Raw genomic sequence first — 16,361 nt, forward strand, 5'->3', positions numbered from 1 at the left:
TAATTTGTTCCCAGAGGCAGGCAAATATTTTTAAACCAAAAATTACACTGTTTTTTTCCAAAACTTGTGTTGAAAAGCAACTCAGTGCTTTTCCTAGTGCACAGTCCTAGGAGCACCTGTGAGTGTGTGGTAACACTGTGCTGCCTCTTTCAGCTCTATCCTATTTGTGTTTAACACAGAGATTATTGGTCTCTTCACCAATCAGCTTGCTTTGACTAATAAGATAGACTAGTTCAACAAAGATTAACACAATTCTTATTGTTCCTGTCCAACCAAGCACAGCCCAGAAATTTATTTTGGTATTAATTTCCTCTGTCAGCCTTATATTAAAAAAATACACAGATAAGAGTACAGAAAGTACAAATCAAGCCTGACACTTTAGGGTAAAAAATCATATACTGGAAAACTTGACATAGAATCCAGTGGTGTCAAAAATCTTAGATATTTGTTGTTTTCAATTCAGACAGTCTTCATTGAGACCAAAATAACAGACATCTGTAGTGTACCTTACTGCTGGTGACTATTTAAGAAGTAGGTGCTCTCACAGCATGGTACTCTTTATGTGCACAGTAATGAAAGTTCACTATTGATTTTTCTGTAGCTGCTTGTAACTATTATAGTTGATACATCAATAGAAAAGGAAAGCACAATGTTTCACAGGAGGCAGAAAATCAGAGAATACATGCTACTGTGACAGTAAATCATGGCATAATCTCAAGAATTGATAGATAGTTACTGCTAACTTGAAACCCATGGCTTTCTCTGAAAAGACTAACCTATAATCGTCCAATATGTTCTAACAGACTGACTGCCCATAATAGTGGTAAAGGACACAACACAATGTTTCATTTCTAGAAAAATGGTTTCCCAAACCAGGTTGTTGTGGTGGAATTAGTTTTGTGTGTTACCACAAAGGAGGGAGAAAGAGTGGTGGGAATGCCATTTAGACTAATAGTTACAGGTTGTAGGAAAAAGACATTTTTTTCAGAAAAGAGCACAGAAAGGTTTTGTTTAAAAAATAAAAGAGGAAGAGAAGTTGTCATTAATTTTTAACTTGCAAAAGTCTGCAGTTAGTTGAAAAGGAAATGCAAAAGAGCTGATTATTCTTGAGATCAAAATATTGGAGGTGTTTTGTCAAGAAAGGCAAATGCAGAGAAAATACATTTACTGTAGCTGTTTCCAGTTCCACAGTATCCTGAAAGGGAGCCAAAGGCACGTAAGTAATGAAAGCTCTTTTAAGTGTCTGCTTCTCTCTGCTGCATTTTTGTGGGGCATAACAATCTCTGAATTTTACAGTATGCCTAGTGAATTTTTAACAGGAAAGTTCTTAATTGCTTTGTTCCCTCTTTACTCCCTGGCTCATCTCTGGTAGCTTCATCTATGGTTTTAATTAATTGTGAGGGTCTTTTTTTCCTGTCTCAAAACAGAAAGCGAGGAAGTGCTGCTGGTAAGAGGCGGCCAGCTGGAGCACAGTGTGCAGTCTGGATGACACTGCTCCCACAGTCACCTCTCACAATGTTCCTCTCTGGAAGAGATTTTCATTGTGCAGCATTGTTTTCCAGCACTTGTTTAGGGCATGTAAGTTTGATACCTGCCCTTTTCATCTTTGCTGGTGACTCCATTCTCTAAAGACAAATGTGTCCCAAATAGGATGGTCCTGGACAAGAGGAAAGGACTTTCTCAAGCTACCACCCATCCAACCTGCCTCAACCAGGCTTGAAGGACACTTGTCCTACTTAGGCTGTAGGTTTTCCCCTGGTGAAGGACTGGATAATGTCGTCTGTCTTGTCCTGAGCAGTTTGCTGATCTCTGTTACCATTTTTGGCCTTGGGGAGGAAAGACGCTGTTTAGTCTCCTTCCCCATTCTGTTGTTGAAATCTTTCTCTTTCCTGAGATGAGTCTTTCCTTTACTTGGCAAGCAGAGTTGTTATATGTTTATATAGGTGTTAAATGTAATATAATACTCATCAAATCCTCCCTGTACTGAAGATGATATTAAATATAGGATTTTCCTTAATAATCTTCGAATAACTTTATAAAGAAGACTCTTAAACTGCCCTTAGGATGATGTGTAAATTAAATTTTTGCAAGCCACATGGACTGTTTTGGGGTTTACTCTTTCAGTTTTTTCCATGATAAATGGGTCTGAACAGGACCAGGCAATATTAGGAACTCCTGCTCTGAAAGGTTTATCCAATCTTGGTAGCAGCATTGCCAGAACCTAAGGAATTTCAATTTTCCACCCCTTTCCTGCCAGCAGAAATAATTTTGGACATGCTTCAAGCCACAAGCTTGGGAAAGAGTGTTTCTGCGCAGTCCCCTTCTGTCGCCCAGTTCAAGATTCCAGCTGTGTTCAAGGCTGGGCCATAAAGTTTGTTTCTGAATGTTCCTTCATTGTTTCATTCCTGTTTGCTTCTGTTTCCTCCCTTTCCACCTCTGGCTTGGCTTTGATCGCAGTCCCATGGTTTCTCTTTCCTTCCTGGCCTTTTCCCCCTATTTTCATGACTCCTATCTCAAGCTCTCCAGTCTCTCTCTGTTCCTCTGATCCACACCATTGCTGTCCCTTGTTTTCATCAATCACTCCTGGTTCTTGATCTGCCCAGATATCCTCTTCTCTGCCACTCTTCTCCCATCATTCTTGCAGAACCTTTTTTTCACCTGTGATTTCTTTTCATTGTTCCTTTGCAGCATTTCCCCTCTCTATTTTAATTCCCTTGTTCCTTTAGAGATTTCACCTCTCTATTTTAATTCCCTCAGAGGCAGACTTTGCTTTTGTTTCTCATTCAGTGCTCAATCTTGCACAAGCAGCAAAGGGGTAGGATGAGGGAAATTTGCCATAGTCTACAGTGCATCTCCAATAAATGGCCAACACTACCCATGTATAAACTTTCAGGTAAGAGCCTCTGCAATGTGTTTTTTTAACTAGAAATACATGAGGCAGTTTTCAGTCTATGTATTTGAGTTTTAAAAATATTTAATAAGTTGTCTGTTACTACTGCAAAGTTAATCTCATTCAGTGAAACATTTAAGATTATATTGAAATTAAGACTATAGGGTAGTATTACTGGCTCCAAGATTTAGGATATTCATTCATTATCTGTATTTTAATAGATAACCATTTATTCCCATGTTATGCTAAGTACTTGACTAACAAAAGTAGTCACTGATGTTAAAGATTTCTGCCAAAGCAGCTGAAAAGATTCTGTGTAATACTGTATTTCCTTTGTTACCTATATAATACATTTAAACTTGCAGCTTAAGCATCTAAAATGGTAAGGAATTGTAGAAGGATTCCAAAAGTAGAGACACCTATAAATGTGGGTTACGTGCAGGTAATTTTTCCCCCTTACAGGAGATGTTTAAAAGCCATCCTTACTAGTATTCGATAAACATAATAATGAAAAAGTGCAGAGCATACTGATTGGGTTACTCTGAAATCCCCACTGTCTCCACACAAAGGCAACAGTACAGAATACAAATGTTGCCTGATACCCATGTTTCTAATTACTTGCAAGATTTGTATCTAACAAATATATGACCTAATTTTCTCTCAAGCATGTAATCCTATTGTTATTTCAAAACCTTGTTAAATATGCATTTTAGAAAAAAAAGGACATGAAAAGGAAAAGTACTTGCGGAAGACGGTTAATCTTTTTTCCATGGCTTGCAGCTGTCAGACAAGCAGACAACATAACCAAGTAATGAACAGATTGAATCAAATTCATGCCTCAAATAATGCCATTGTACTCAACAGTTACATGAGGTATGAATTTGCAGCATTCATTGCATTTAATGAAATAAAATCAGGAACAAATCAACAGGAATTATTAACTTTCCTCTATAATTATGTGTAGTTTATTCAAAAAACTCAATAAGCCATGAAACAGAAGGGTTTCTCTGGGATTCCTGGGAGAATTTTATCATTCACTACTCCTACGTGCATGACTGAGATGAATGATTAAAATTTTATTTATTAAGAAATATTGGTTTAATTTTGAATTGTTCCTCATATCCCCAGAATTTGTATTTAATTCCTTTTATATTACATACTTTTTTCCCCAAAACCATTGATTGTAGATTTCATTAAGACAGATACCTGGAAGATAGACACTGTCCTACTTTCTTTGGTACTGCCTGCACTTGTGTGCAACCTGCAGAAGAGGATGGACTAAAACTTGTCAGCTCACTGAAATAATGTTCTTAGGAGCAAAATATTGTCAAAGTCATTACTCTATGTATCATTTAACATCTTAAAGAAATGTAAGGATCAACTTTTAATTGTTTGGCTTTTCTATGGATTTTGACAGGTAAGAGAAATTAATATGTTTTTGTTTTCATTTTTCCATAAAGAAATAAAAGCCAGGGCAAAAAAACCCTCCAACTTTTCGTGCATGTGCTAAATACACTTCTAAAATAGTCCCTCAAAAGATGAATTGTCAAAGTTTTAGACCCTGAAAATGCATCAAAGAACTACTTTCATGCAAAAAATACATCACGGAACTACTAAGTGATTTATAAAGGAAAGGATCAAATTTTCTTAAAATTTAATCAAGATATTGTAAATCAGAATAATTTTAAAATGTTGTTTGTTATAGAATCTGTAGAGATTTCAATCTGTGTTGTTCCAATCTGCCTCTACTCTACAAAGTATCTTTAATACTCTGGATTTCACCACTGTTTACAAAGATAGAAAACTATTCCTTTTGTTTACCAGATTGCATAGTTGAGATATTATTTTAGGGACTTCAAAGTAATGAAGTGAGAAGCAGAGACGAAAGGGTTGATTTCTCTGTTGAGCAATGCTGTATCCATGAAAGGAGAACATCCCTCATGAGATTATTCTGAAATGAGGTTTTGTCCATATTCATTTGCTTTACTTTCCCAGAGGGTTAAAGTAGAAAAGTGGAATAGCTCTTCTAGTGGCAGAGTGGAGTAGCCTGGCTGCTTTGCCTGAGATCCAGAGAAGAGTTAAATGTTCCAGGAGCAGACTGGCTGTTTAACGTCCTGCTGGCCCTCATCATCTCTGGTAAGAAATGGATCCCTGATTTCCAGGGCAGTGTGGAACACCCAGCACTGAGGGACTATGTGAGATTGCTGATAACTGTTTGCATTAAAAGCTACCAAATTTGAATTTTTCAAATGCAGAAATATTTGTAAAACCTGAAATTAGAAAGCATGATCAATTTCAACTGCTTGACTATTTAGGGACAAGAAAGGACCCCTATAATCATAATTGTTACCTCTTTCAGTCTTCTGCACACTGCAAGCCATAAGTTTCCATCCAATGGTTGGGCATCAAGTCTGTAACTTTGGACTGAACTCTCTGTCATAATAATTTAGAGAAGCACCTTGACTTCATATTTAAAGAAGCAGAGCTTTCATTATATCCAGAGATGATATCTTCCAAAAGACAATGATCCTCACCTTGAAATTTTTGTATTCTGAATGCAGTTTTTCCTAACCTGATGTTACAGAGTTAATCCTGCAAATGTATTCTCACTGACTTCCATGGGATGTGCTCAGAGGACATTGTTTAGTTGATTAATTTTTTAACAGACACATGTTGCTTCAGCAGATCACATCTCAGTGCCCCAGCATTTCATCCTTTGGCAGTGGCAAACGGTGCTGCCAAGGTACCCTTCCTATTCATTGCTTCTCCGTCTTGGCAACTTTCCTTTCCCTGCCACATTCCTTTCCCTGCCACGTTCACTTTCAAGGCCTTGTGGCTGTTCCGGCCTTACCTGTCATCTGTCATTCAGTGTCACAAGGTCATCTTCTGCCCTGGACTTGCCTGGAATGCCATCTCCATTTCCCACCCACCATATTTCCAGACCAAGTTCTTTTCCACTTTCTCCTTTCTGCCTCTCATGCTTAATATGCCAGGTCTATTTATCTACCTTCTTCATTCTCTTTCAAAACTTTTTATAGTGACATCTGAAGGAAGCCTGGGCTGGGTGTGCTGGGACTATGCCTGTGATCCCTGCATTGTCTGCCAGTCAATACCTGTTCATCAGCACATCTGGAGACTGTGTACTTTAAAGGAGCATTTTAAAATGTCACCTGTCATTAAGGATTCCTCATCATAAAACTGGGATATGTTCCTATTGATAAGTTTGTCACAGTGAAAGGATTATCCTAGCTAGATATCTCGTTCTCCAATTTTTTGTGTTCGCTCCCAGGTACTTTGCATATGAGACAATAATTTCAAAAAGTCTATTTGAAATGATGCAAAAAACCACTCAGAATCCAAGGGAGCAATTTTTGTGTCAGAAATTGGTATGTGAAAGGTACTTAAATCTTGATTTTATCTATTAGTTAGCTGTCAGCTAATAATAAATTATGTTTAGTTCTTCCCTTGTTATAAATACATATTGATTAGTTTTAAACTCTGAACTTCAGAATGAGTTATAGCTGGTCATTGCTAAACTGCTCTCTTCACTAAGAAAAATATCCCCAACACATATTATACTGCACTTAATTAAGACAAGCATCAGCTTTATGTACCTTTATTTGCTTCTGCCAAGTCTCTCTGGTATAAATATTGAGCAGTTGCAACTCTTGAATACTAATCGGTCCTTCCTGAATTCCAAATGATTTCATAAAGTTTAGGAAGTGTTTCTTTGCCAGTATTAGGCTCCAGTACGTACTCTGGGTGGACATTAGGGTTGAGACAGCCTGAATCAGACAGGTATGCAGTAAGTATTTTTCTAAAATCAGATGTAATGTCCTGAAAGCTGTGCCAGAGTGCTTCCAGAACCCCTGGACTGCTGGTTTACTGGTGTTTACCAGGTGCATTTGTACAGACATCCTTGGGTAACAGAATGGGTAATCTAAGAAAACTGCCAATGGTTAAAATAAAACCACCTCGTTATGACAGCCCAACTAAAACTAAACACATGTGTTATAAACAACACATATATAACAAGACCTATTGAGGTCTAACAAGACCTAACTATTTGGCTAAAAATTAGTTGTATATTTACAAACTCCCAAAAGTAAAAACAGCAAGAGTGACCACTTTGAAGAAGGCATTAAACCCTAAGTACTGTTTGTCCCCGTGAGTGAGAAGTCATCTGTAATGACAAATCCATGCCTGGATAAGCTCTCCATTAGTGACTTGCACTGGCTTGCCAAGGCAGACTGTCATGTAATGCTTCTCACTTCAAATTCACAGCAACTACTTCATCTTTATCTGTAATCAAGATTTTCATGCAAAATTTGCCAGGATATATCTTTATATACTTAGCACACTTAGTTATCTGTAACTCTGCATGAATTGATTCTTGTCTAAGTTTCTGGTCTTCTTTCCTGTTCTCCTTTTTGTTTGATAAAACCTCTGCCTCACTAATTCCCTCATTTCATTCTCCCATTATATTTGTTTGTGTGCTCTTAACTATCATAATTAGTACAAAAATTTAGTCAACATTCCCTGTTATATTACCTCCAGCTGATGCTTACACACTTATTTTCCTGTCTGCATAAGTATGATACTAAACTCTCAGCAAAAGTTACGGAAGTGAAAGTATTGACAAGCTCATGTTTCATCATAATTTGCTACTGTATTTTTAAAATATTTTCTGTGTATTTAGACTGCAAGCTCCCTGAGGCAGAGATTCTGCTGGTCTGTAAATCTAATAGAACAATTACTAGAACAACAGTATTACATAAAGTACATTAAAAAGTGCAATAGCTGTTTTTCTCAGTGGCAAATTGTTGTGTAACTGCATTGATGGGAGTTACTGCACCAGGTGGAATGGAGCACAGGCAGGCTTTGTGCTTCTGTTTCCTGAGTGTGTGTTTGAAGGGAATAGCTTCTAGTCTTGTGAGTGCTGGGGGTAGAGTCTGCCTTGAATATGCTTCATTTCAGCCTTTTTCATCTGCATTAGGATCTAAACAGGCACATTTATTTTCTATATTTGCAGATGGTAGGGGCTCGGACTTCAAATACCTTCTCCCATCTCAGCTCTGAGACTAAAAGCTTTATGGAGGCTAAAAGCAAGCAAAGATTCCTTTTCTAATATTCCTCTTAACCTGCTAATATTCCTCTCATTTTAACAGAAATGAGAATGGAGTGTTGCAGATCTAGATGAACTTCTGCTGAATTTTCTGCTTTAGTAAGACTGTGGTTTGTTTAAAAGCTGAGTTCTTTTTTGCTAGGGTTTTTTTTTTTCTGTTGCTTAAGCAAGAACCCATTGTTTGATGTCTACCACAATTAAATGTTTATTATTTTTACTGGACCCTCTTGTCTCACGTTAAGTGGGATGTGAGATCAATAGTGGCTCTGCAATTATTTATCCATTGATAAAGCCTTAATTTCTCAAATGAAGTACATTTGTCTGCGTCCTGACAGTGATCAGGGAGCAGTACCAGTTAGGGGCTCCCTAGTCCAGCATTCAGCTCTGCAGCCAACAAGTGCCTGGACATGGGTCAAACCATGTCTAACTTTTTCTTACTGGCATTTCACTTTACAAACTGCTCTGATGGGAGTTTGAAAAATCATCCTTGCTGAGTTCACATGATTAAAACTAGCAGCACAAATGGGAAGTTTTTTAAAGAGAAAGCAATGACTGATTTCAGGTTAAATGATCAGCCCGTAAAGCTACTGGATGGTAAAATGAACATGACAGAAAAGATCCCATTTAAGGCACTCATTTGGTTCTTTAAGCATCATTTCAATATAGTTATTTGTCAAATCTAATTGGTGAAGATTCCTTTTGAATTTTGTTTTGTGATAGGGAAGCAGATTTTGACTCCCATAAAAAAAGAGTAAAGTTCTCTTGGCTTTAGCGAGGTCAAAATTGCATCTCCCAGTGGAGCATATAAATCTATTTCAGCCCCAGAATTAGACAATTCAACAGCACACGTGGGGCAATTTGTTGGTTTTGTTTATTTGTTTTATTTCTAATTCTGATTTATGACAAGGAAAGAAAGGAATTTCCCAGCTAATGTCAAATTGGTAATGAAAATTCAAAGAGCTTTATAAACTGACACATTTGCTTTTTCTATCCATAATGTTTCTTGATTCAAGCCAGCAGTTATTAAAGACAAATAATTTGTATTTAGTTTCTGGTCTACTTTTTGATAATGTGTACAGCAGGCTGTATTGGTTACATGCTATAGAAAAATTCGGTGTATTTTTACTCTGCGATTAGGGCAAAGAATTCACATTATCCTCAATTTAGCCAACTCTAAGAAAGCTAGAAATGTTTATTGTATTTAGGGGTGAATCTGATAAACAGTTGCAGAACTGTGTGATCAGCATCTTTCTCAGACGTTCACATTCCATGTGTTGGACATGAGCTCATAAAGTATTGTTAAAAGTAGGTTTAACACTCAAGTTGGTCAAAGATTGCTTTATTTTTTCCTATTTTTGCCTGGCCACTAACTTCCCATCAATGGTGTGACTACAGTTGCTGCATTATCATATCCATGTTGGTTCTTCTTCATTGGAGGAAACCTGTCAAATGCAACTAAGAAGTCGAGCTTTGTTTTGTTTGTTTGTTTGTTTGTTTGTTTTTAATTCACCTATCTTTATATTGCAAAAAAAAAATTGGCTGACATACCTGAATTAAATTGTGGTTTGACATATTGATTACTTCACTCTCTAAGGTGGAATTAAGGGGAGAAAATCTCCATATGTGAAATCAAAGAAATTATGCCCCAGAAAACAGACTTTCTTTGGGGTTTGCAAATATAATGTAAAAATCAGTCAAAGAAGGGTTGGCACGGGGAACTGCAATGAAAGACTTTTATGTACAGGGAGGTAAGAACTAGCTACCTGTAAAGACATTTGCTTTTTACAACTGAGAGACGGAATGTAAAAATTATGTCGTTCTACATATTTAACTTTTCTATAGCACTGAACTAAAGAGCTATCACAGTTAAGAGACTATTTACCAAACTATTCTGGCTCATTGAATAAGTGCTGAATCAACAGTACTATTATGTGGTTGGCAGTATTGGTCAGAGGGTCCCAGGCAGAGCAGGTGGCCCTGGAGGAAGGACCGGAGCTCCTGTGCCTGGGGTCCCGCTCAGCAGGATGGGGCCGTGCAGTGTGGCTGCAGGAGTTGTGCGCTGCCAGCCACAACAGCTCCACTTTATATGCATCTGGCTAAGCCTCAGCAGCATCTTCTTTGATGCTGCCAAAAATCAAAAGGATTTTACTGTATAAACCCTGTGGAACTCCTTGCGAGTAGATAACGAACAATTACCTCTTTAATTTAAAATCTTGCAAGCAAAACTGATATAGTTTAATTCTATTTTGAAAAATTACTTTGGGTTTTGAACGTGGCTTTACTGTTAGTTTACTAAGATAATAATTTCTGAAATGTTAAGAAAAAAGGCAGAGACCAAATTCTTTGCCCTAAAGGAGATAGCTGTCTTTTAGAGAGACAGACAGGATGATACAGCCATGAATAACAAAGAGCTTTACAAGGCAGTCTCATATCTATATAGTTATAAAAAATCAAACAACTTCTTCTCAATTAATTAATTCTGTGGATTAATGACTTCATATTGCCTTTGAGAGGCTTTACAGTAAACATTTATTTTTCAATCAAGTACTGGACTAAAGAACAAAAGTAAAAGGTTTCAATGGCTTGGTTAACACTCATATGAACATCCTCAGAAATGTAAAAAGGCTATGTCTTGAAGCACTTTTTATTCCATTAAACATTACAGGGCCAGATTGTCAACAGCTGAGGTTTTTTAAAAATATTTTTTATTAAGTGATACATTATTGGCATTAGGACCAGTTTTCTGTAGAGATGCCTAGGAGATGTAGGTATGTGCTAAATGCACCTAGATACTTAGGTAGAGTAATTGCTCCTAGTTATTTATGTAGAATTTAATGCTTAGCTACTTCTGACAGCCCTGTTGAATGCCTACCAGCATTGTTAGACACTTCAATGTCTTCTAAATCTGACTTGCTCTTAGGCTGTGAGGTATCTTATTAATTTCAGCTACATGATTCATTTGTTCTTTTGGGCAGAAACTTAAGTAATAAGCTGGAAAGGGTAACTGTGTTTTTCATTTCAGTCTTGTCATTTCAATCCTTCTCATTAAGTATTTGCCTCTCTCCTGTGGGTCAAGTGTAACATCTTTACATTTTACTCTTTGCAGAGTAACATCTAGCTCTGACTACTAGCAAATGGAATTCTGCAGTATGCTAAATAATGAACTAATAGATTTCAAAGGTGTTGGACGTGTCTTAGCTACATCACTTTTACATGCAAGTGATGTGAATACAAGATTCCTATTAGCAGCAAAATTAGCTTGTTTTATAGTAGCATAAATGAGAGAAAAACTGGCTAAGTTGGCTTGGTACAAGTTTGCAGGTTATTCCTACCCAAGTGCTTCAGAAGTTGAGCATGGTACCTGGCAGAAATAGAAGAGCTAGAGGTGTGAGAATGATTCCTAAATCAGTGAAAAGTACCAGAACAGCTGATGAAAATCATTAAATAAAAACCCTCCTAAATGTGAGAATTTTCCAAATACATTTCATTTATTCAGCTAATTTAAAATGTTTCTGAACTGACATGAATTTGCTGAATATTTTATAAGAAGAAAGCTACAGGCTTTATTTGTGCCACTGTATAATGACTGAAAAACCTACTTATGAGGAATTAGGAAATATAAATTCTTGTTATCCATCAGATTAATTAATAAAACATAATTTCTGCAACAGATGGTTTGCTTTCACTTCTCTGAATTTAAGATATTTAAGCAATGAAGCCCTGAATACAAAATGTTAATAGTTACCAAGGAAATCCATCATCTCTTCCTAGGATTCAAAATGGACATACCTCAGAATGAACTATTCCATTAGCATCATTCTAATTTCATTATAATTTGTAAAATATTTTCTATCTTCTTCATGTTCTGTCCCCTATACCTCTGAAGTATTGGTCTTTTATCTTCCCTATGTTTAAATGGAGCTTTATCTAAAATTTTCTCAAGCAGGTTCAAATTCTGTAACACCTAGGAGGGATATATTTAAGACTGTAATTAAGACCTACAGTGTGAACAAAGTATCTCTTTTAGTATACTTGCAATTGTATCACAATAATTTATTTTTAGAACTTGATTAATTTACAGAATTTTTTAAAAACTGAAAATGAAAGGAAAGCATTACTAAATGTCATCACTGCTGATATCTTTCATTGTGTCCTTGGCTCACCTGCTGTCTTTGTAGACAAAAACACCTTTTCAGTAAAACAGGAGGTTTTGCTATGAAGGCATGGCTGGGTCTGACCTTATTTATGTTTTTAAGTTTCTCCTTTCAACTGTCTGCCAGAAAAAAGCCACTCACTCGGGCAAAGTTCATTTAGACCAGCTTTACAACAAAGTGCAAACCTGAGACAGAGGACAGGTAGAAAAATCTCTTCCCATGAAGTCAATAGGAATCCATCTCCCTAAGATCTTTTTTATTCTTGGCACCAGTGATTTTTCTCAACTGATTTATTGGAGGGCACTGGTTTAACTAATTTGTCTTGCATAGGTATCTTTCCCATTCTGTCCTCTCCACTAGTACAAAACCATCTTCCCTTTAAAGGTTATTTCCTAGCCAGATCTGTCCTAAAGCTATTATCATTAATTTGCACTTTAGGAGGCCCTATCACTTTTAAAAAACTATGAGATACATTCCTGATTTATGGGTTACAGTGTGACAGCCATCATATGCAAAGAAGATTGTTTATACTTACCACAGATGCCCTTGAATAAGAGGGAAATTTCAACCATATCCCCACTCCATGTGCTTTACATAACTGTATTCGATATCCCAGAAGAACATGGCAATCTCTATTTTCCACAGTCCTCTAGGATGTCTAATAGAATTTTATCCTTGTTCTGGAAAATTCAGTATTCACATACCAAAATACAGAAGGTTTATAATACTCCACAAAATTCTGTGGGTTTTAGGAGTAATTTCCATGGAAACACGCTTTTAATCCTTATACAAAATTTTCCTGCAACTGATAAGTAAAACATTATCCTCAGATTACTGCGAACCTCATTAAACATATTTCAAAATCATGTGTTTCACAAAAAATTGAAGAAAAGCAAAATACTTTCAATGCTTTTTAGAAAAAAACAATCAGTATGAAGATTAATTAGGGTGTACCTACCTAAACTAAACAGCACCAGGAATTTGAGACAGACAAATTCTCGTAGGTCAAACTGCAGTGAACGAAGCTTTGCTACCAGTTCTTGTGCATGGCTCATAAGATTGTTGAGGGTGGCTCCAGCTTGAGATGCTATTACAGAATAATCCACCTGTAAAAGAGAATTGTATTCCTATCTGGTTGTCATGCCCACACTTTGGGATGTTTCAAGCAATAATATACAACCAGGATACTCCTGAATATAGAAATCACTCTTAATTTAATGATGTTACCAGTGTAGATGATTTTATATATAAACCAATTTTAACACAATGGTATATATTGAAAATAACATTAAGTCATCTATCTTAATGGTACGTGACATCACTGTGAGTGCTGGTTTGTCTGTATTAGCTTTTTTTAGAAGCTTTAAATAGCTACCTATGATACTGGTAGCTGTCCACATCTCAGTTTTATTCACTTGGTGTCTCCTGTTCTCATTGTAATAGTATGATCCTGCAGAGAACAACTAATGGAGTGAGCTTTGTGCCTACCCTGGCTATACTGCTGCAGAGGGGCACAATGATATTCATGGGAAACAGTCCGTGTCCAGAACTTGGCCAGAAAGATCTATTCAGGCCCCGAAATGTCGGTGTATTCCCACAGGAAGCAGAGGTATTGTGTGGGTGGTTGCTGTTCTCCTCAGCTACACAAAATCCCTGTGTTAGTTGGAGTTGATTGGAACGCACTTGTTCAGGCAAGTGCTGCCCTGCAGGGAAGGAGGGGTGGCAGGTGTGTGACAGCCCAGCTGCCCTTGCACTGTCCCCAGCAGTGACAGCAGTGCACAGAGCTCCTTCCCCTGGGCTAGGGACACAGGTGGTGCTGCTCTGGGCTCTGCGGGGCAGGCTGACCTGCCTGGGAGCTTTCCTTGTGTGCAGAGATCCAACAGAAAGCTGGAGTTAATACACTTATTCAAATAGGGAAAATTCACAAGCACAGTATACTTAAGGCCTGCCATTGCTGACTCATCCTTGGGTGATCCTTGAACCTTGGGCAACCTCCCCAAGCCCAGCATACTGAAACTGTTCTGGCTATTGCCAGTCCATTGCAGGGATGCTTCCATGCAGGAGACTGCCCCAGCCCTTGCCACTCTGAAGGTGTGCCTGCTTTGTCATGGGATGGCGACCAGTGGGGAAGGGCACAGCCTGTGGGAATGCTGTGATGGGAAGGTGAAGGGAGGGCTGGGGTGGGCTGGCTCCAGGACAGGGCAATGGCTTGGTGTGGAGCAGGGTGTAACTGCTGTATCAGAACTGAAGTGACCTGAACAGCAGCTTCAGCTTCAGTGCTCAGCCCACTTTTCATCAGAGTGCTCCACATCCCCTGGAAGTGCCACTGTGCCATGGACATGGCCTGCTGTGCTGCTTGCTGCCCACAGAACCACTCCTGGACAACTGGCTGAGACCTCAATGGGTCAGTGGCACATTTTCAAAATGCTCAAGTATTACCATCACTTTTCTCTTGTAGGAGCCTCCAGAACAACAGGGAAATTGCTAATCATACTTCGTCTAAGTGAAGTCTGGCTGTAAATTACGACTAAGCACCATGGTAAGTACTTGCTTTGGATTAGTAATTTGTTTAATGGAATCAATGCTCTCAGCCTATCTCTAAGGTTTTCCATAATAAAGTATTTAATAAAGAATGGAGATGTATCACGACAAGAAACAAACCAATACTGCAAAATTTTGTTTTTCCAGGTTCTGATGCCTTAAAATCCTGTTTTAAAAAGAACTGTGTTAAGTAACATGTATTTAGATTTTTAATTATTTTAAAAATTATTTTACTTTAAAACTACTGAATTGATTTCACTCAAGTATAAACAGCAGTAAAACAAGAAAAAAAACCCCATACTTTTAACCTGACAAAATTTCAGCAAGGAAAGATAGAAAGATGATAAAATAAATGGAAATTAACTTTTCATGGTAATGACCTTAATATAATTAATTAGTTACAGACTTTTAATAAGAGATTGTGTTTATATGTACTCTTATTGCTCCCTATAAACTGGAGGTAACTGCACAAGAAAAATGAGGTTACACTTTTTGAATGGAGGTTAAGAATAACAACGCTTTGCAGTGTTGGAGCAGTTAGAGTTGAGTTGATGCTTCAATTAAATCAATGGATTATGCTGAAGAATCCTGTATTGCTCTCTTTTACACCTGGGGAAACTTGTAGAAGTGACATTAAATTGCTTACTCAGGACCAAAGAAATCTGTGGCAAAACTAGGATCTGATCTTTAGAAATCCCAGTTTATCCATCTTTCAAAAAGTACTTTCTAGTTTATCTCTTATTTATCACTCTTTCTATAGATGCATTTAGGCATATTTCTTTATGTATATATATCTATATAAATAATATGAAAAAATAAAGTAACATACCTCAAATATATTTTACTTAAAGATCAATTTAATGTATTGCCATGGTTCAACTACTTTGTATTGAGAAACTGGTCACATATAAATATGAAATTTCATAACTTAATATCTCTTTTGTAATTGTTAAGAGGGAGGCAAAAAGCTCCAAATCCCTTACTGAGCTTCCAATTTGTGGGGAAAATATGCTACTCACTTCATGAGAAGAAGTTAAGATGTCTGAGTGTCAAGAATATCAGTGGGCTTAGTGCAGCGATTATGCCATAATGGAAAAACCCAGTAGATGCCTGGATCTCCCAGCATCCCTCTACTGGAGAGCTCTCAGGCAACCTGCTCCTCTTTCAGGTGCATTTAATATTTGCAGCACCAGCAAATTTGTCTGGGAGGCAAGTCCTCATCTGCCACTCACCAGGAACAGGCTGTATTAAATTTTTATATTTATTGACATTTCATTACCATAATTGACTGCAGTTGGTTCTCTAGTAGAAGGCACAGGGCTGCCTCCTAAGCAGGAGAATTGGTCCCTTGAGTAGGATTTGCAATTAAAAACAACGCAGAATGGATTTTTTTTTTTAATTGTGTAAATATGATGAGTTGAATTTTCAGCTTTAACTAGAGAATAGTAGGTGTGCAGAAGGCTTTTTTCAAGAGTGAGCAAAATTATGAGTCAGTGGAAAGACGACCCCCAAAGGTGTCAATCAGTTTATACAAAAGCAACTGTGCATGAAAAAGCCTCAGTTAATGTCTATTCTGAAAAAGTGGTCACATTAAAGACTACACTGTTCTGCTTGCTTGGTCCTTTATACAGAAATTTATACTAAATTGTGT

General features: G+C 37.4%; 1 protein-coding gene and 1 long non-coding RNA gene across 4 annotated transcripts in view; one reads left to right on the forward strand and one right to left on the reverse strand.

The window, feature by feature from the left end:
- LOC115496238 (uncharacterized) overlaps positions 1–16,361 on the forward strand; it is an 89,912-nt gene that overhangs the window by 56,209 nt on the left and 17,342 nt on the right. For both annotated transcript variants that reach the window (XR_012057121.1, XR_003961674.4), the window contains 2 exons: positions 13,613–13,778; positions 14,628–14,708. This is a non-coding gene — a long non-coding RNA (uncharacterized lncRNA). The remainder of the gene's footprint in view (positions 1–13,612; positions 13,779–14,627; positions 14,709–16,361) is intronic.
- The window catches only part of NR5A2 (nuclear receptor subfamily 5 group A member 2), an 89,022-nt gene that overhangs the window by 14,525 nt on the left and 58,136 nt on the right, over positions 1–16,361 (reverse strand). For both annotated transcript variants that reach the window (XM_072932758.1, XM_002192969.7), the window contains one exon: positions 13,128–13,275. In XM_072932758.1, the coding sequence (XP_072788859.1) occupies positions 13,128–13,275 (148 nt within the window). The remainder of the gene's footprint in view (positions 1–13,127; positions 13,276–16,361) is intronic.

The sequence above is a fragment of the Taeniopygia guttata genome, chromosome 8, assembly GCF_048771995.1.
Source record: "Taeniopygia guttata chromosome 8, bTaeGut7.mat, whole genome shotgun sequence".
Classification (NCBI taxonomy): domain Eukaryota; kingdom Metazoa; phylum Chordata; class Aves; order Passeriformes; family Estrildidae; genus Taeniopygia; species Taeniopygia guttata.